At 41.6% G+C, this 19613-nt stretch overlaps 2 protein-coding genes across 3 annotated transcripts in view; one reads left to right on the plus strand and one right to left on the minus strand.

The window, feature by feature from the left end:
* The window catches only part of ESF1 (ESF1 nucleolar pre-rRNA processing protein homolog), a 104317-nt gene extending 102559 nt beyond the window's left edge, over nt 1–1758 (minus strand). Inside the window, exon 1 of the mRNA XM_019516246.1 lies at nt 1700–1758. The gene's annotated coding sequence lies outside the window, so the exon portion shown is untranslated. The remainder of the gene's footprint in view (nt 1–1699) is intronic.
* Nucleotides 1759–1905: 147 nt separating this feature from the next.
* On the plus strand, nt 1906–17347 carry NDUFAF5 (NADH:ubiquinone oxidoreductase complex assembly factor 5). 2 transcript variants are annotated; one of them, XM_019516250.1, is made up of 12 exons: nt 1906–2150; nt 3976–4016; nt 5055–5118; nt 5390–5437; nt 5540–5643; nt 6146–6185; nt 8267–8464; nt 11374–11434; nt 12798–12881; nt 13224–13306; nt 13450–13544; nt 16461–17347. In XM_019516250.1, exons 1-11 carry the CDS (start codon nt 1923–1925, stop codon nt 13528–13530), a joined length of 1032 nt encoding a protein of 343 aa, XP_019371795.1. In that variant the 5' UTR covers nt 1906–1922; the 3' UTR covers nt 13531–13544; nt 16461–17347. The 2 variants fall into 2 exon arrangements, with proteins under 2 accessions (XP_019371795.1, XP_019371794.1); XM_019516249.1 differs by lacking the exon at nt 16461–17347 and having other exon boundaries at nt 13450–14144.
* The last annotated feature ends 2266 nt before the right edge of the window (nt 17348–19613 follow it).

The following is a 19613-nucleotide window of genomic DNA, read 5'->3' on the forward strand; positions in this document are numbered from 1 at the left end:
GACTCCAAGATCCTTTTCCGCCTCTGTGCTGACAAGAGGGGAGTTCCCCAACCTGTAGGTATGGTGCCGGTTGTTCCTCCCCAGGTGCATCACTTTGCACTTGTCCGTGTTGAATCCCATCCTATTCTCGTCCGCCCACTCTTGTAACCTGTCTAGGTCCGATTGTAGCCTGCTGCTTCCTTCTAGTGTGCCCACATCCCCCCACATCTTAGTGTCATCAGCAAATTTGAACAGGGTGCTTTTTACCCCCTCGTCCAAGTCACTGATGAAGATGTTGAACAGTGAGGGCCTGAGGACTGAGCCTCGCGGAACCCTGCTGCCCACGTCCTTCCAGTTTGAGAAGGACCCATCCACTACTACACTCTGGGTGCGGCCCTCCAGCCAGCTGGCGACGCATTTAACTGTGTGGGTATTGACACCACGGTCCCCCAGTTTCCTAATGAGAACGGGGTGAGAGACGGTGTCGAAAGCCTTCCGGAAGTCCAGGAAGACTATGTCCATTGCTACCCCTACATCTAATGATTTAGATCATTTTTCCAAATCGAGGGTTTTCTCCAAATCGATTCGGAAAGATTCAGACAGACACAGCTGTAAATGCTTTTTCTACATACCTCTAGCTAGCAGGCAGCTTGTGAATGCTGCAATGCTGGGGTGCATGCAGCATCCCACAGGAGCACGCAGAGCTCCCGTGTGCTCAGTAGGAGACACAGCAGTGGACCAGAAACACTTCTGGTCTGCTTTCCGGTCTACCATGGAGCATGACCCCCCGCACCCACGTCTCCCCGGCTTGGCAACTGGTGCCACCTGGGTCGGGAGGCCACCTAGGGTCCCCCTGCAGCCAATCGCCAAGCCAGGCAGTGCGGGGGAGCCCCCCAGCATGCTGCCCGGCAGACAGGTTCACTGCCCAGCACGTGGTTGGGCCCCCTACACTCCTGCGGGAGGCTCCATCCCCCCCAGCATTGCAGCATTCACGAGCCGTACTGGTACCTCGAGGCATGTAGAAAAAACATTTAAAACTATGCCTATGTCCGAATTGCTGATTCTCTGAATCAGCATCAAATCTTCAGATCAGGATTTGGCGGAATCAAATCTGGGACAGTGATCCGAATCAAATCACTGTCTCTGATTTGGGCCGAATCCAAATCGAATAGAACCCTCTTCACGCACCCCTACAGCATATTACCAGTAGTTACTACTGTTATTAAAGATGCAAATAATAGTAACAATAATAATATCGCTTTCTTAGAGACCAGAAATCTGTCAGTTAAAAAGAAACGCGACTAATGGCCAGCCATGACAAACAACTGACCTTCAAGCCACATACATACGTATCTACACATGTGTACACAGACATATACCTATACACATCTCTCTACACAGGCATCGAAATGGACACACACACGTACTGGCGCTTACAAGTGTTTCAATACTGAACAGCTATACACGTGAGTGCATCTGCTAGTGCGGAAGTACACACACACGCACGCGCCCCTTTAATATGCCTGCAACAGCAGTTACACACACACGGGTTTAACGCCAGTGGTAATTCCACCCCCTCAGCCCCGCTCTCCAGGCCTGGGGAAGCTCCCGCCACCAGCAGGGACCGAGCATTGTCCACCCCCGCCATCAGCACAGCTTCAGGCCCCAAAGAACGCGGGGATACGACGGGTACACCTGCCCCCCTCCCCGAACAGCTCACCTGCAGCCTCTGAGTCACGCGGTCACTGCTCCCTACTTCCCCAACTTCCGGCGCGCTACGGCGGACTGAGTAGGACAAAACGAATCACGCTCGATTTCCCCCCCCCCCCAACGCACGCGCACAACGCGCAGCTTGGTGCCCTCTGGCCACCCCTTCTGAAGCTAGGGGAGCGGCTTAGGCGCATGAGCGACAGCGCGCTGTGGCCTGCTCTGTGTGTGCTGCTATGGTGGCCGGCGTAGTGACCCGCGCTGCTGTCCCGCGCTTCCTGCGGGCCGGCTCGGGCTGCTGGCGTCGCCACTTGTGGGCGTCGTCCGGGGAGGCGGCAGCAGCGGCCGCCTCGTCCTCCGGGGCAAGGAGCCCCTTCGACCGGCAGCTGAAGCGGAAGCAGAAGAACTGGGCGGCGGCACGGGCCGAGCGCGGGCGGAGCGACTGCGACTACCTGCGGCTCGAGGTGCGGCCGTTGCGCGGGGCTGAGCGGCCGTTGGGGGTTCTGCGCCTCTCCCTCACTCCCCTCCTCCCCGCCAGGAGCCGTTGGGCTGAGGGACGCGCGAGCTCTACACTCCGCCTGTTCCCATCAATCGGGGAAGGGACAGCAGCGCGGGACACCCTGGCAGCCAATCGGCTGTGGGGCCACAGGGGTTCCCTAGGATCCCCAGCGTCCAGTAATCCACTGCTCGAGGGACCCCCAGTATCCCATAATTCCCTGCTCCTTCCCCAAAGAGAATGTGGCCAACTCCCTGCAAGCTGATGTGTGGTCAGAGGGTCAGCCACACTCTCTATGAGTGGGGGATTAGGTGATACTGGAGGTCCTAGGGGACCCCCTCTGGCCCCCCTGTAACCTTATAGGTAGTGCCATAAACTCCTCAGAGTCAGGTAGGGGTTTGTGGGGGAAGCACTGGTTTTTCTTTTGCCCCAACCTGCATGCTCTCTGTCTCCCAGCACAAATGCTGGGGCTTTGCTCCCTGGCAAGCAGCTGAGGCCCCTGCTGCATGTTACACGTATTGCACAGTAAAGTAATGGTTGCGCGATTCCCTGGCGAGTCATGCAATAAATTTAGATCTGCCACAACATAGAAAGCAATTATCACACCATAAAAATGACTCTCCAGCTCTAAAAAAGAGCGCGTCAGCTATGAAGTTAGCGCATGAAAAGATGTAACAACTTCATGGTGTTTCTGTTCAGCTTAATTTGAAGGTGTGGCAGGGTGCTGAGAGAGAGTGTGATCCCTGCTGCAGGGAACTGCTGCCTTGTATACATGCACTGCTCATGTGTTTCTTTGTAATCTACATGGAGTAACAAGTTTTAAGGAATGAACTAAATTCTGGGAGGTTGGTGCTGTAAGGAAAGGTTAAATACCTACTATATAATGCTAGGGCTTTTGTGGTATTCATAAATCAGTGACTGGTCAATCCTCAGTTTTACTAGTAGAAGACCTTGCAGCTGTAGGAATGGCTTTCTAGCTTGACCAGCAGGAATGCCATTATCAAACTGAAAATACATGGACATTCAGTTTCTTTCATGAAATGTACCCAGGATTGCTAGAAAAGAAAAAAGAAAAGGCAAAGCAGAGAAAGCAAGGCACCTGATAAATTTATTTAGCTCTTTGTAACAGGCTCAGGTAAAACCCAATATTTAATTGCATGGTTCTCTTGCCTCAGCTCTTTCCCCTTTCCACTTTGGTTTTTCACTGAAACAGCTTAGCGACTCCAAATATTGTTCCTATGCCATAGCTACATGCACTCCTCACAATGCTGTGGCACAAAACCAAGAGCCAAGCAGCTTTGGTTTTCAGCAGAAAGATGTCAGTAACAGGAACAGATGCAACTGTTAAGACTTTATTGAGCTTTGAAGACCAAAGTGAGCCTTGGTCATTTCTCAAGTGCTGCTGTATAGGTCACTCCTGAAGGGAATGTAGCATTATAGTTTCAGGTGGAGAGCTGCTTATAGTGGTATAAGTGTGTTTGATGGCCACTGCCAATAGTACTGCACAAACAGGGGGCCTAGGTTACTCAAAAAAGAGGGAAATGCATGCCAGGAACAAATAAAGGGTTTTCCTGGTGCAAGGCAAGTTAAGTGTAACTATGAGCCAGGCTGTGCATTTCATTTGTACAGCTAGCCAGTGTAGTGTAGACCAGGCCCAAGAATCTGAATCAATCAACCCTGTACATAGCTACCACTGAGATGAGAACCTCCTGTTCTCAGGAAGAACTCAGGTGGGTAACTTAGATGGTTCATTCTCATTTATAGGTGCTAAATAAACTCCTTTAATTCTTCAGGTTGGTGGCCAAGTAGCAGACCGTGTGTTTGATATAGCCAGGTAAGTTAATCGTATGAAAACTGTATTCTAGAGTTTATGGTTATTCTCTGCTATAAGGACTCAGTTAAAAGCATGAGTTAGACATGTAATACTTACTCCTTCTTTGAGTCACCCAGCTAACTGCATTTTACTGCACATTTCTTCCCTGTTCTGTGGAAAGGCTGCAACTTGGGGAAGGTGGATATACTTCAGTATTCTGGAGAGATAGTGAAACTGGCTATAGATAAAATCCTGTATCATGTATAGTAAGAAATACTTGCTCTCTACAGGTATAAATCAGTGGTGTTAAACTCATCTGGCCCTGTGGGCCAGATAATAGCATGCAATGGGGCCCATGGAGATGATGCCTCTGCCCCCAGCCCCCATGCCAGATCCATCACATGAGGTGCTTGTTTCAGATGAGCTAGGACTGTTTCACATGTCACAGCTGTGCGGAGCTGGTTCTGGATATTTGCCCCACACAGCACCCTCGCCACTTGGTCTGGGCTCTTCATTACATGCCCCTCCTGCCCTGAAGCAGCCTGGTGGGGTGGAGAGAGGGTGCTATGTGCAGTATGTGCCCTGGGCCCTGTGCATGGGGCTGGTGTGGCATGTGCCTCAGACTACGTGTAGGTCCACTCCAGACCCAGGGACAGCACTGTATTGTGTTGTATTTCTGTAGTATTAACTCACTTTGGAAGCTAGTGCTCCCTAGAAGTTTTAGAAGAAAATAAAACGTTTAACATATTTTCTGTAGTGTGTGTGTGTGACTGGATATTTTTATTTCCTACACATGTTTTGGCTAGAGAAGTGTGAAAAGTTTTAAGTGGATTTCTACCTCTTGAAAATTAAAGCAGTCATTGATAATCCTGGAGTTCAGTTGGTCAGATGCCATTAAAGGATATATGAGTCAATGTGTGCTGAAGGAGAGTGACTGAAGAACTTGACATATTTAATATGTTAATTAAAATTTATGTTGAGTAAGAAGAGTTATTGAACATTAAGGATTTTTTTTTTAATAAAGCAGTTCAAATTTAATTTGGATATTAATTCTTTCAGAGCATTCCCACTTGCTTTGGATGTTGGCTGTGGAAAAGGCTACATAGCCCAGTATTTAAACAAGGTACTATGCATTGGTAACATCTAAAATATAGTGCAACTTGTACCCTTATACAGTTGTTAATATCTAAAATATATTTAAATGAGATAAGTCTCTTATCTATGGCTTAGATTGTTTTGTTCAAAATGACTAGCCTTGAAGGCTCAGGCTCCACGTGTGAAGAGATAAGCAGATACGGCTCAGGCTTTCCCTCTTTGGTGGCTCCCCAATGCTGTCTGATATTGGTTTTTATAAACCAACCTAAATATTTGATCAGTTCTTTTTTTTATTTTAGGAAACAGTTGAAAAACTTGTGCAAGTAGATATTGCAGAGAATGCATTGGTAAGTTGTCATCTGACCTTTTTGCTTGTCATGCTGTAATGCCCCAATGCTGTGGAGCAAAAGAAATGTCTGAAATTTTGTGTTCATTCTAACCTGATTTAGAAAACTCCTATGGAATCTGAAATCCCCACTGTCAGTATTGTAGCTGATGAAGAATTCCTGCCATTCAGAGAAGACACATTTGAACTTGTTGTTAGCAGTTTAAGGTTTGTATAAATCGCACAACTAAGTTTATTTTAAAAAAATCAGATTAGGCAGATAGCATTCTTCCCAAACTAATAGGCAAATGGCTTCATATAGGCAAAGGCTTTTTCCTCAGTATTGCTTATTATTATTATTATTATTCAGTAAATCATTATATAATTAAAGTATTTCGCTGTTAGTTTTTGTGGAATGTGACAATTAACTTTTTCTTAAAGATAAATATAGATGCGCAAGTAGTTTCCTGCCTTTTGAGTAGTATCCCAGCAGTCCATTTTCTAGCTGTAAAAAATGAAAAAAGGAAAATTAAAAAACCTTCTACAGTTTTGTATATAAACAAAATTTTCATAACTTTTAACTTGTTTTGGGGGGAAAGTTGATAGTTATTTCCTTTGTCCTCTGAAATATCTGTTATGGCAGTAGTCTCTTGCCTTTCCCAAATTTTATTTACTGCTAATAAATACTAATAGTACTAAGTCCTAATAAAATTGACACACTTTATTTCAGCTTGCATTGGGTGAATGACCTGCCTAGAGCTTTTAGAGAGGTAAGAAATTGTTCATGATGCATATAATCAGGACTCTACCTTGGTTTCAGTATATGATTTTGTATATGGGAGTTGTGTGCATAGATAAGTTATGTTGAAATGACTCTGGTCGTATCCTGGACGTCTAAGCAACAAACTGAGAGAAATGGATACACACATGGCTCTCTTTTCTGTTCCTGAGTCTAAGTGCAACACTCATGGGTTTTGACTAACTTAATTTCTGCACATCCAAGGTGTCTGCAGGGAGCACGTGTATATATTCTGACTGCTACTGTATGTGCTCAGTCTCCACAACTATGTAGTCGCACAGGTGAATATAGGGCTACGTGCCCAGGTATAGAATGCCAACCTGTGCGTAAGTGACTCTTTTGGGCTTTGATAAGCAGAAAAGAATAGAATGCCATGAAGTCAAGTTTGTTTCAACAATTTCCCGCAAGACAAAATATTTTAGAGGCTCAGGTTGGAGTATTTCATGAACAGTTTTTAATATCTACTTTTCTGTTTTGCTGTGCAATATTAATGTTTTTCTAGAGCTACCCTATCATGATGTTAACATAAATAATAAAATGGAAAACTGCACAATTTTCCACAATGAAAATCTTAAGAATCCAGTTTTGAAAGGAACTTTGAAATGATATGTTTGTTTTCAAAATTTATTTTTACCAAATGAAATGTCACAGTTTAACATAAAACAAAAATTTCAGATGTTGATCAACTGTAATCTTGATTTTACTAACTCCGTGCTTTGGGACCAACAGCCTTAAGTTAGTGCAGCTAACCATATGCTGATACTTGTCACATTTGTCTGCTGATTACTTGATCAAAAATCTTAACATTTTCATGGAATGTGGGGTTTAATAACCTGATCAAATACTCTTTCCACTTCCCTTACATGTAACTTGGATCACTTGTACATTTTATTTAAACTCTTATTTATGTTACATTCAAATTGAAGAAATGTATTTTAACTTAGTTATATAAACAAGAGGCTCCCAAACATACATTTATGCTTATAGCATTACATGGTTATAGCGTGATATAATATATTTGAGAGCCTTTTTACCTATGGGGCTTAAGTTGGAATTTAGTGACTAAACTTAGTGCAGAGTCAACTTATCAGGTAGTAGCGTGGCTCTTACCTTTTTAAAGAAGGCCAACTTTGCTGTCCTGACTTTTTAAAATTCAAAACATTCTTAATATGTCTCTGGTGCTTTCATCTGTAAAGTATGGTAAAAATACAAGCAATCATCCTGCTATAACTTATAATTAGACGCAGATAGCTCAGGATGTAATCAGGGTTTTCTGTTCACATAAAATATTGAGTCTTATGTTTGTTTGGCCCTGCATTGACTTTTTATCTGATTTCTAGCTATACGTAATATGTTCCTTGGGAGTCACAAATCTAAAGAGGAGGCCTTGTCAGTAATAGTGGACCCAAAAGCCTTAGTAGATGCTACACACATAAATGCAGCCTATTTTCCCCTCAGAAGGCCAGATGTATTAGAGTCTAGCATGCATGCACTATCATGTTTCAAAAAACAAAATACAGTATCATTACCTGAAAATGGACAGTTACACTTACTTTTTTTGCCTTTTGAACTTGCCTTTTAAATCTTTTGGGGTTGTATTACCACCTGAAACATTGTTTGGTATTTTCTAAACTTCATCTTATTTTATTCTGCTGTTTTGAGCACTTTGGAAACAAATTGTGTTGAATCATTAACAATGTGTAGCATATCCTGGAGAAATGTGATTCTGGGTATTACTGATCAGTGGTGAGTTCAAATGGCTAAATGTAGATTACATTATCCTCTTTATTTACTTAGTTTTTAGTAAGCCGGTTAATACATTTCTTGTATAAAATAAAGATCTAAAACTAGAATGCTAAATGGAAACATAATATCTATCTTTTAAAGCTCTTTGGCTTTTGCCTACTTCCTCACTAGTCAGATTAGGATTAAATGAGATGCTTGATTTAATTGAATCACTCTTTTCTAACTAGAAAAAATGTTTTAAGAATTCACTGCCAAATATTTTTAAAATTTAGACCTTGAATACTAAGCAGGCCTTGTGTATTACAGATTCATCAAGTCCTTAAACCAGATGGAGTATTTATTGGTGCCATGTTTGGAGGAGACACTCTGTATGAGCTTCGTTGCTCTCTGCAACTAGCAGAACTAGAAAGAGAGGGAGGATTTTCTCCACATGTGTCTCCCTTCACTGCTGTCTCTGACTTAGGACATCTGCTTGGAAGAGCTGGCTTTAACACTCTGACTGTGGTAATTTATCTCCATGAGGAATGTAGCAATTGTGAAAATCAAAGTTGCTCTTTAAAAACAAACAAGTTTTGTTATATAGTAGGAAACTAATAGAGCATATAGGCTGGGCATGGCATACCTTCATGGTGCAGATAGTTTGACTTTTAGCAAAGATATGTTTTCTTTGTTGGAACCAATTTGAAAAAATACTGGTTTATTAAATCTTCTCATTTCATATCAATGGTTTAAGAAATTGTTGTGGAGAAGATGCTATTGGTTCTGATTTGAGGATGAGCGATCAGCTTTTACTCATGTGGAAGTCTAGCTTGACTAAACTGGAGAGATATCAAAGCTAGGGAACAGAAATGGAAGGGGAGGGATTACAAGCTCCACAGGCCAAAGAGGTGCAAAGACTGGCAGTAATATGCGTCAAAGAATGACATAAATACCAAGCTGATGCCACAGTGGCAAGTGCAAGCTAAAAGTGTACATAAAACATGTAAACATCATATATTTGTGTTGGTCACCTTGAAATTAAGTCTCCAAAGTGCCTTCACACTCTTTAGCAACTTTTCAGTGTAAACATATGCATTAAATGTTCTGATATGATTTTCCTATAAGCTGTCCCACATTCATGCCCCAAATGTATTTAAAAAAAACCCACAAAAAAAACCCTAATCCAAAAAAAAAATCTATTTCCATAGTACCTAGGTAGATTGTTACCTTTGTTACTTGTTCATGTCAGGACTGTTAAACTGTAATGTTAGAAGTATGGGATACAAATGTACTTAGTTTGAAATGTGGGTACAGTAGATACTGGAATAGTCTATACATGTATTTGCATAGATATTTAAAATCTGATGCATGAAAATAGATGCGCAGGATGTGGAGGTGGTTTTAGATTGCTAGTTAAAATGTGTCAGTGCTGAACTGTCTGCCTATTCATTCCTTTCTAGATGCGAATCAGTTAGTTGGTTCTCTAAAGTCCTGTCAACATGACAGTTTGAGACTGATGGAGGAAGCTAAGTGGGTTAAATTCTAGCTAGTAGTTCCAGTGAGGAGCACTTTGCAGGGCTCAATGTGGGCAGGTTTTACTGTAAGTAATGCCTGTAAATAGTTCTCTAAGTAGAACATCTAGGCCGCATCCAGATGAGTGCAGCCATGCAGTATGGGGCGCCGCAGACATGTCTGGCGCCCCATACCACGTGTTCAGATGTTCTCCATGCTGTAGTCAAGCAGTGCAGAGGGTTTTTTTGACCTCTGGACCCAATGGGGAAAAAAGTGGTGTAGTACATGCACATGCAGTGCATGTCACTCAAAAGTGGAGCTGGGCCAGCCGGAGCCACACTGCAGCAGCCAGCCAGGTTCTGTGCAGCAGAATTGCCGCTTCTACAGCCCTAGGAGGCCCCCAGAACCCCAGGTAAGGCTGCTGGGGCCAGCCCAGTGCTGGTCCCAGCCTCCCTTATTGCCCCTGGGGTAATTTGCTGCACACCAAAGTGCGCATAGCACAAGCATTCCCTGGAGACTAGCTGCAAGGTGCACCACTGCTAGTTCTCCCTGGGGAACCAAACATCCACATGTGTAGACGCAGCCCTACGTGGCCTTTTCATCCTGGGGCAGACGGCAGTCTGGGCCTGGCAGCAGGGCCCAGAGACTGCCTGCCTGATTGGTTCCCCATGATTTAAAGTTTCATTGTATTAGGTGAGTGTTGACCACAGGTTAAGACTATAATTTTGTAACTGTTTGTTACAAGTGTGGCTGACTAAAACTGAGGAGAATGAATGAAGCTCTGAGGGGGTTGACAGAAAGAGAAGGTCCCAGGGTGGACAGAGTAAAGTCTGAGTGAGAACAAAGGGAACTGGAATGGTACAATAAGGACTCTGTTTTGAAGCAGCATGTACTGTGCTGCTTGGGGACATCAGCAGTCGGATAACCCTCTTCTTTTAAAAAAAGAAAACATCCTCCTCCCTTCCCTGGAGCTCCCGGTGGTGGGGGTGTTACAGATCACTGGAGAAGCCAGGGACTAAAAAGAGCTAGGGTCTCAAAGCCAGAGGCTTGCCCCTTGTGAAGCCACACTAGGACTGGCTTTCAGGAGAGGGAAACCAAATAAAGCTGCTTCTTGGGAATCCTGAGAAAGATCTTTCCCCTTCCTTTCTGAAAGGGGCAGGTTGATCTTTTCTTGACAGAGAGGACTACATCTAATCTCAGCATAGTTGTAGTTAATGAGATTAAATGAAGCTAATTTACCCTGAAGGTCCAATAGATCACTGTTTGGTTTGCTTAACCCACAGAGCACTTATGTGAGGATTTAACCATTAGCAAAAATTTGAGGGATTAACTCTAGCCCTTAATTGCTGTGTGTCTCCTCCCCACTTTGATTTGGGTGATGATGGTACTTTATACTGAACAGAATGGTTGCCCGTGTTAAAAAATCTGTTTTCATTGGGAAATTAACATATAATACATATAGGCTTTCTTAAAGCATGGTTATGTTGCATGAAACACAAACTTTTATTTTACTCATTTTCTGTTTTTATTGATAACTTGCCTATTGCCCATCAAGAATGATGGGGTAGGGGTCTGGGATAGGGTGCCATCACATGACTCCATGCTGCTGCTGGTCTGCTTCTTGCAGGGAGCGCTGCTGGTCCCCGCTCCCCCACCCTCTCTCCGGTTCTTGATGGGGCTTGCAGGGAGCAGCGCTGGCCTCGGCTCCCCCACCCTTTGTGCGGTCTTCGGCACAGCTTTGGAATCATAGGAGCGCTATCCCACGCTCAGAGCACTCCGATTGGCTGTTTCCGTCAGTCAATCAGAGTGCAAATAAAGCATTACGGACAGACAGGCTTAGGCTTTTATAATATTAGAATTGTTTAGAAAACTTTATTTTAATGTAGATACGCTTCAAAAACTAAGCTTTTGAACTTTTTTAGGATACTGATGAAATTCAAGTAAATTATCCAGGGATGTTTGAGCTCATGGAAGACTTGCAAGGCAAGTATTTCTTTTCCTCCAAGAAAACCTAGGGTGTTTCTCAGTCTTGATTTCTCAGCAATGCAGTATAATGAGGTATGCTTGGCAGAGCATAGGTGGTTTTCCTTAAGTGCAGACAAGGTTTTCTGTAAAAGTTCTGCTATCATGGGAGAGTTCTGAAATATTTTTCTAGGAGAAATTACTCATTCTGGTCTCGAAACACCTAAGTTTTTACATTCGATGAATACATATTCAATTAAACCACCATTGTACAATTATATCTGTTTTCCCCACAGAGATTTCACTTGGCTGCTTCCCCTCTCTGGTTTCTGTGTTTGTTTCCCCTGAGGAAGCATTACCTTTTTTCAGAGCTCTGCAGGGCCAGGGGATTACCTTCTCCCTGTGGAGTCTGTGCTGGGAAGCAAAAGCCAAAATCCTGTTATCTCAGCATGCTATGAAATTTCCCTTCTCTTTAATGCTCTTCCTGCAGGCAGCTGGGTCAGCTTTCTCTCTCTCTGCTGAGTTGCCCCTAGCACCTGTGTATGGGCAGTGTAATGTACACATATGCATGAGGGCAAAGCAGACAGATTTCACATGTCCTCTCCTAAGAGACTGCCTCAGCCAGGAGATTCCAGGAGCTGGAACCTTCCTAGGGAAGCCAGGAGAGTTCATTTTGAGAGCCTAACTACTATTAAGCACAGATCTGTCGTTTCATCAGGTACACTAATTATGATTCATATGCAGTCTTGTAGATGCCTTTGTTTTTGGAGAAGTACAGAGCATGCTTTTGCTGCTGATCAACAGCTTCTGTCTGTTTTCATTGAAATGATTTCTCCCAGAATCCTTGGCAGCTGCAGAAGGGCACCCTTTATAATGATTGAGCATTGCACAAGCTTTTATGTAAAACATTTTTTATCTTCCATTGGTAAAAACCCATTCCTAATTAACTTAGTTTTTAATGTGGTAATTATTCAGGAATATCAGCATTGCTTCAGTGTAGTCACTTCATGCTTCTGATATTTTTATCATAAATTTAATAGAAGGAAGGACTTTGGGATCAGTATTCCACATGGAGAGTAAATTAATTTAGCAAACTACCAAATTTACTTGTGTAAAGCCTTAGGACCATTACTTGTCTGAGTATAATTTCCACCAAGAAGTTAAAGTGAAATAGCTTACAACAGTATAAAGGCATACCCTGCAGGGTAGAAAGTAGGTGTTTCCCTGAATCAAATCTCTGTATGCCGTAACTTTCTCTCGTGAGATCTGAGGAATTTTGTATCTGTTTTGGATTAATATAAAGTTGTGTGGTTAATGCACTGAAATTTAAAACTCATGGTATATGCTATATCTTCTTTTTTTTAAAGCTGAAACCTATTTTTAGGTATGGGGGAGAGTAACTGCTCTTGGAATAGAAAACCTCTGCTGCACAGAGAAACTATGTTGGCGGCGGCAGCAATATATCAAGGTAAAAACAAACGTTCAGTAGTTAACTTAGTCTGGATGGGTCTATGAACATCTCTTTCCATGTTTTTTGATCTTTCTCAGGGATGCATTGTTTTACTATTTTTCTTGAACATGAGTAAAACAAATTGTTTTTAAGGGCTTACAGTTACAAGACTTGAATTCCATGGACGTTTTGCATGGTTTGGAATACTGTCTTTTGTTTTCTCTACTTTTGTACAATTAAAACATAAAAGATTTTCTGTATTGTGAAATTCTGTAAGAGTTGTTTCCAGCAAGAAACATTACGTTGAACATTTCATATTCAGTTCTTGCATAATTTGTAATACTTTCTCTTTTTGAATAGAAATGTATGGAAATAGTGATGGCTCTGTACCTGCCACATTTCAGGTCTATTACATGATAGGCTGGAAATTCCATGAATCACAGGTAACATGAAACTTTTATGCTGTGACCCCCTTCCCCTCTTATTTCTTATGTGTCATTTGATAGCACCTTCTGGTTTTAAACAACTGAGTGACTCTCTGAATTGTTTTGAACTTAAGTCTTTACCCCAGTTTCTTTTCTTTCAGGCAAGGCCAGCCCAGAGAGGTTCTGCAACAGTGTCACTTGGAGATCTGGCAAAAATAAATTTTTCAGGGGGGAAGAATTAGCTGATCATCAAAAGGTGACTTGTGTTGGACCTTTTACAAAATATTGCATTGTAATAGACTCTATAGTTGTCAGTGTCTACTGTTACTCTGTTTTGAAGAGGTCATAAATTAACTACACTCAAGGCACTCAACATTTTTAATTCCTATGCTGCATCTTCATCCAGATAACATCATGTTTATTAAAGTTTCTGTCAAAAATTTTATCAATACATTAACTGAAAGGAGACTCTCTGCTTTTTTGTAGACATTAATTATAAAACTTTCTCTACATTTTAAGCATTTAGGATTGTCCCAAAGAAAATAACATTTTGTAAGCACTTGTACATGCTCAAGGTACACAAAGAGATGTATATGGTTGTTAACAAGTCTTTCAGTTGCAAAAATAAGGAGAGAAAAAGTCATCAAAAAGATTCTACTTCAAGTAGAATTAGTTTGGATCTAATTTCGTGTGCATCTCATTCTGCAGGTAGAAGCATTTCCAGCAATTGCTGAAAGTCTCATGTATGACCTGTATCTGAAAGGAAGTGAAGAAGAGAATGTAACTCCTGAAAAGAAGGTGCCTGCCTGAGAGATCCTGCTTAAAATTCTCTACAATTAAACGCTATTTATTTAAGGTTCTGTTTGTTTTCTGGTGTCACTGGTCTCAGGAACAAATGGGAGCAGGCTGCACCACTGCATAAAAGTACTAGTCAAGTGAAATTGCCAGTCTAATATTTCATGTGATGATTTGAGCAGAGTTGGATCTGAGAAGCATGGCGGTGCTATCAACCTGCACCTCTATTCGTGTTCCAACATGCGAAAAACAAATTCTTAACAAAAAGGTCAGGATAAGATGCAGTCTTAACCCAAATGCTGCTCGAGGACAGGGAAAACATCAAGATATGAGAGCCTCTCTTCCCAGATGACTTCAACCTGGAGACTTGTGTAAGATTTTGGTTGAAGTAAGCATGGAGGAAACGATGTGTTAAAGACAGCAAAAGGATACCAGTCCAAAGGTGACCCACATCATGTCCCTATAACAGTTGAAAGGGGTCTCAAACGCACTAAATTAGTCCTTCATGGGAACTAATGATATTCATATTCCAATGTGCATCTCAAATTGAAGGCTCAAAATGAAAGATTAATTTTGTCTCTCTTTAAATGTCTGTTGTGGTCAGAAATTTTGCCTTTTAGTGGTGTAGTATTGCTGACATCAGGAAAGGGGGATGCCTCAGTTCAGTTAACAGGATTTTCCTTGGTAGCTTCATGTGTCCTGTCTATGGCAATTAGTTGTCATCCTGTCTTCCCCCCCCCTCCTCCCCCTCTCCCAGTTCACTTTAAAAAGAATGGCAGGTGGGAGACAGTTGACTATGAGGCAGCTTCCTTGGTTTGGATTTGTCAAGGTTATAGATTCTACATTAAGCAGGAAGTGTTTGCAGGTTAGTATTTCTTTATCACTCTGTCAGTTTCTCCATATGGTCCCATAGCTCTTGGCCATAATTCTGAGTCATATTCCTGCATTGTATTGGACAACAACTCGTCATTTCTGAAGTTTTGCAAAGGTGGTAGATACTTGTCCAAAAGTATAAATGTCATTTTAGATTACTAAATAGCCATAGACTGGCTTTTTTTTTCTTATTTCCAAACAGCTGAATAACATGAACTTGACCTTTTTCTGCTTCATAAACCCTTTTGATTTAGCCTTGCCACCATGCTAAGTTAGGTATTGTTATGTTTGGTCAGTTATGGCAAGAAACATTAACAAACTGTCGTAACTTTCTGCCTTCCTGGCTCTGAAAGGAAGGGTGAAATATTGCAACAATGGTCCCAACACTGCATTGCAGATCTGGGATAGTACAAGTGAAGAACATAAGCAGTCATCCAAAATAGAACATATGCACATTAGGACTAGCCTGGCATCAAGCTCTTACATATTGGCATTCTGTGCCTTAAATTGCATTGTCATAGTCCGATATTGTCGTGCCAGCAATGTCTTCAGTGAAAATTCAAGGAACCTGTTGTAATAAGATAAGCCAGTAGGGGGCATTCGACAGAATAGTATTGCACACTCCAAACTAGCAGACATGTCTATTCTATGTATAAAAGACTATTTAAGTAGAATGGTTTTAAATTCTGTGTAGTCATTTTCAAGTCAGCCTCTAGCCATTAATGACTCTTGACATTGTAAAAACAGTGGAAACTGACCTCCCTGGCAAAATAAATAATTGCATGTCAGGCTTGAATAGAGCTACAGCCAGAAATAAACTTTTCCACTAAAAGGACTCTATTTGACAGGTTCTGTTTCCAATAGGGTTTGGGGGAGGGGGTGGAAGAAGGGGGTTTCTGTTCCTGCAGCCATCCTGGGAATTTTACCTAAGAGTAGGGAATTTTACCTAACTCTGATCATAGCGAATTTGGCTCCTGCAGATCTGAATATAGATGCTGAAGTACCTGTCTGTATTAACTAAAGGAAGGTTGGATATTTCATTACATTATTCTAACTTCAAGGGGATCAGTGCTGTTTATTGTCAGTTCTGCTTCTGAAATTACATTGACTGCTGTGACCAAAAATATTATGAATGAGAACATACTTCTTTAGGAGCTAAGCAACTTATCTTAGGCAGCCCCTTAAATACTCCATACCTTGAAGTACCAAAGTACCATCTTTTTTTAGCAAAATCCATTGGTAAAGCCTTTTCTGTCAACAGTATTGTATCAGCTGTGTGAGCACACAGTTCAGTGCTTAAAATGGCTATATGCTAAGTACATGATTAAGCACTCCCTAGTGTGGGTCACACTTTTTTTTCCTTAGATGTCTCTATATTCAGAATGACACAATTCCCTCCAGGCTCAAAGCCACTGTCATCTTTCCTGAAGATGTTTTTATGAATTTATTTTCATGCTGTTGCATCTACCATGTGCCTTCTCTAAACTTTTGAGTTTTTTCCCAGGCACTTCTGCTGCTGGCTGTGACTCAGATGTGTGAAGAGAGTGAGGAGAAGGAAGAAGAATGTGGTTATGTGTAAATGTTAATTAGAGACTTGTTCCTACTGTGCCTTGTTCTTCAAGCATTTAATCAACACATGGGTAGAAGCAAACTGAAATATGCTGGAACCCCTCTCCTAACTTCTAAGGAGATAAAGAATGTGCTCTCAGTAATGAGAGGAAAGCATACATCATTGGGTACAAAGCACCCGAAGAGCAGTTTCCTTTCTGAGCATATAGAAGAGGAGCATCGGGAATTGCACAACAGGGGAAGAATAAATGAGGTACTGCGCAGAGCACTGCTAGTGGGAAGAACAAAGTAATTAGGCAGGAAATTTGGTGTCCCTATCCTCCCTACCCCTTCCCTTCATGAATGTGAAAATTAAATACTGACCTAATTAATGTGCAGTTCACAATACAGCATCTGTGGTCACAGTTATTCAATAACCCCCCGGATGAGGAGGGTGCTGCTGCCCAGCTGTTACATAGTGTTGTGGCAGTGTCTTCATGCAAGAATGCATAAATCGCTTGCTCTGCTGGCCTAGCAGCTTCTACATTCCTGGCCACCCGGTGGCCCATCTTTCACAGGATCAGGATGGAGTGACCCTACTGTTCTAGTGCTTGAGGCTGAGGGTAGGTGGCTGGGAAGTAGTAAATGAGGGTTTGAATCTCGAGGCTGAAAAGGACCTAGAACCTAGATCTCCCAGTTCCTGGAGAGGTGCCTTACTTCCTTTAGGTGGATAGCTCTGTGCCATTTGTCTTCTGCCACACTCGGTTATGGATCTAGCCTCAGAAGACTAGTTCTTGCCCTGCTCAAGCTCTGGTTCTTGGACAGACAGAGGAGCCTAAGATATAGAAATGGAAAGAAGTGCTAGCTCTTTGCAGCTCCTGCTTAGCTTGTGGGTTTCTGTCTCTTCCGTGGTTCACTTGGTTCACTTCCTGGAGCTAGGTAGCTAAATTTTAAGTATAGCCAAGCCAAAGTTGGAGGCATGTAGCATGCTTTTCTGGATCTCAACCTAAATTTAGACAGCACTGATAATAATGAAGTACCAAATAAGTGTAAATACTGCACAAATATATTTTGATACTCGGGGGTTTGAGTTCTGTTGCTGTTCTAAAGCCTGGTTTGTCTTCAAAGTTTAACTTTTATTTTACCTTCCTGATACTTCTGTATCTTTGGTTTGAGAGTATTTTTTACTTTGTATTTTAATTTTAATTTTTTATAGTACTGCTGTGTGGCCTGTTAGATAATAAACATGAACACAGTTCCTGTCCTTTGCACATTCTGTAGTTAAACCTCCATTACCTTTTCAATATGAACTCACATTTTTAGGATTTAAATCTTTTTATTGTAGCTTTCTCAAGCTGCCAAAATTTAGTGTGCATTTTTCCAGGCTTGATATAATTAAGTGATTTCTGTGTTCTTTTAATTTGCTAGTTCAAGAAAAAAAATCAGGTAATAAAGTGATGACAAGGTGCCTTTTGTTGGGAAGACTAGATATTTTAAAGAACAAGCTTCCAAACATGACCGAGTTAGTACACAAGATAAAGCAAAATGCCTTCTGGGAGATGATTATTTCTGATTTTGTCAAAAAATGCACCAAAAATTTGAATGCCAGGTGTAATAAGAATGTCTTAAAAAGGCAATATCTACAAACTGAATTAACATTCGGTCATTTTCAGCACAAAGAAACTTGAGCTAGGCAACCAGGATCAATAAACATGATTGGTGAGTGCCTTGAATTCCAGCTGCACACCCAGTCAGGGGAAAGATTGAGCATTACTTTGTTGATTAAGTATCTGACCTTGAATTCATATGCATCCAAAAGTCAACAGGAGTTTGTGCAGTAGAAGAAATAGTAGGCCAGGCCCTTGGGGAAATCTTTAACTTAACAGAGCTTTTTCAGATGCAGAACATATATAAACTAAATCTAGTTGCATAAGGCCCTCATAGTCCACTTAAATGTGAGCTCAAAATACATAAAACTTACCTGTATAATTGGCCAAAATAAAGAAAAAAATATTTTTATACAGTGAATTACAAATTGTATTTCAATGTTTTTGTAGACAGACTTTTTTGGCATTGTCTGTCTGATTCAAAGTTCTTTACATACTGAAGACCCCTGGAGTATTTTGTGGAGAAACAACTCAGTGGACACACACAAATATAAAATTAACTTGTTTCATGCTTGATATCCATGCAAATAAGATTAGAGAACATGGTTTAAGATAGGAATGTGTTCCCTAACAGATTCTGATTTTTAAAACATTGATGTTCAAACTAGACTCTTCTCTGTCTACTTTCATTCCATTACCCCTAGTGTTAACCTTCATAATTTCCGGTGCTTCCTGACAGATTTTTCACCTGACTAGTGATTTTGGTTGCCTCCGATTGATAGCTTTAAAAGGTGACTGATCTTTCTTCATAGAACAGGGATTTGCACTTCTGAAATTGAGGCCACCGAAGATGTATTTGAGAGTTTGGCATACAAAATTGCTTTTTCCCTGTTTATGACAATTGGCTGTGCTGTAACATATGTATTTTTTTCAATTATCCTTCAGTAGATAAATAAGTCACTTTTTTTCCTGAATTCTTTCCAGTTTCATTTTTCTGTGCAGAAAGAGTTCACTGTTGTCTTGTAAAAGGTTTGCTTTCTTTCTGCTCAGTTAAATAAGACTTGTACACAAAATCAAAGATTACACTGACTACTGCATGCTTCAATGAAATTTCAGGTCTAAATTAAAAAAAACAGTTTACTCAGGATGTTGCTTTGCAAAAACGAAGTATGTTGAAGTGCTGATTGGGAATGTTGGGAATATCTCATTCTGCTGAGTGGGTATATGCATCACTAGTTTAAAAAGTGAAGAATGTTAAACTGCCTTTTCTCTTACCTGTATATCTAAGCTTTGTTTTTCTAAGATGCTCCTCAGGTTGTGGTCCCTTCCATGATCACAATTACTGAAGTAGTTTCAGTGAAGCCAATCACAGATGTGGGGGGATGTGGGCACAATAGAGGGGAGCAACAGGCTACAGTTGGACCTAGATAGGTTACAAGGATGGGCGGAGGAGAGCAGGATGGGGTTTAACACAGACAAGTGTAAGGTGATGCACCTGGGGA

The sequence above is a fragment of the Gavialis gangeticus genome, unplaced genomic scaffold (assembly GCF_001723915.1).
Source record: "Gavialis gangeticus isolate Ggan-Ray unplaced genomic scaffold, GavGan_comp1, whole genome shotgun sequence".
Classification (NCBI taxonomy): Eukaryota; Metazoa; Chordata; order Crocodylia; family Gavialidae; genus Gavialis; species Gavialis gangeticus.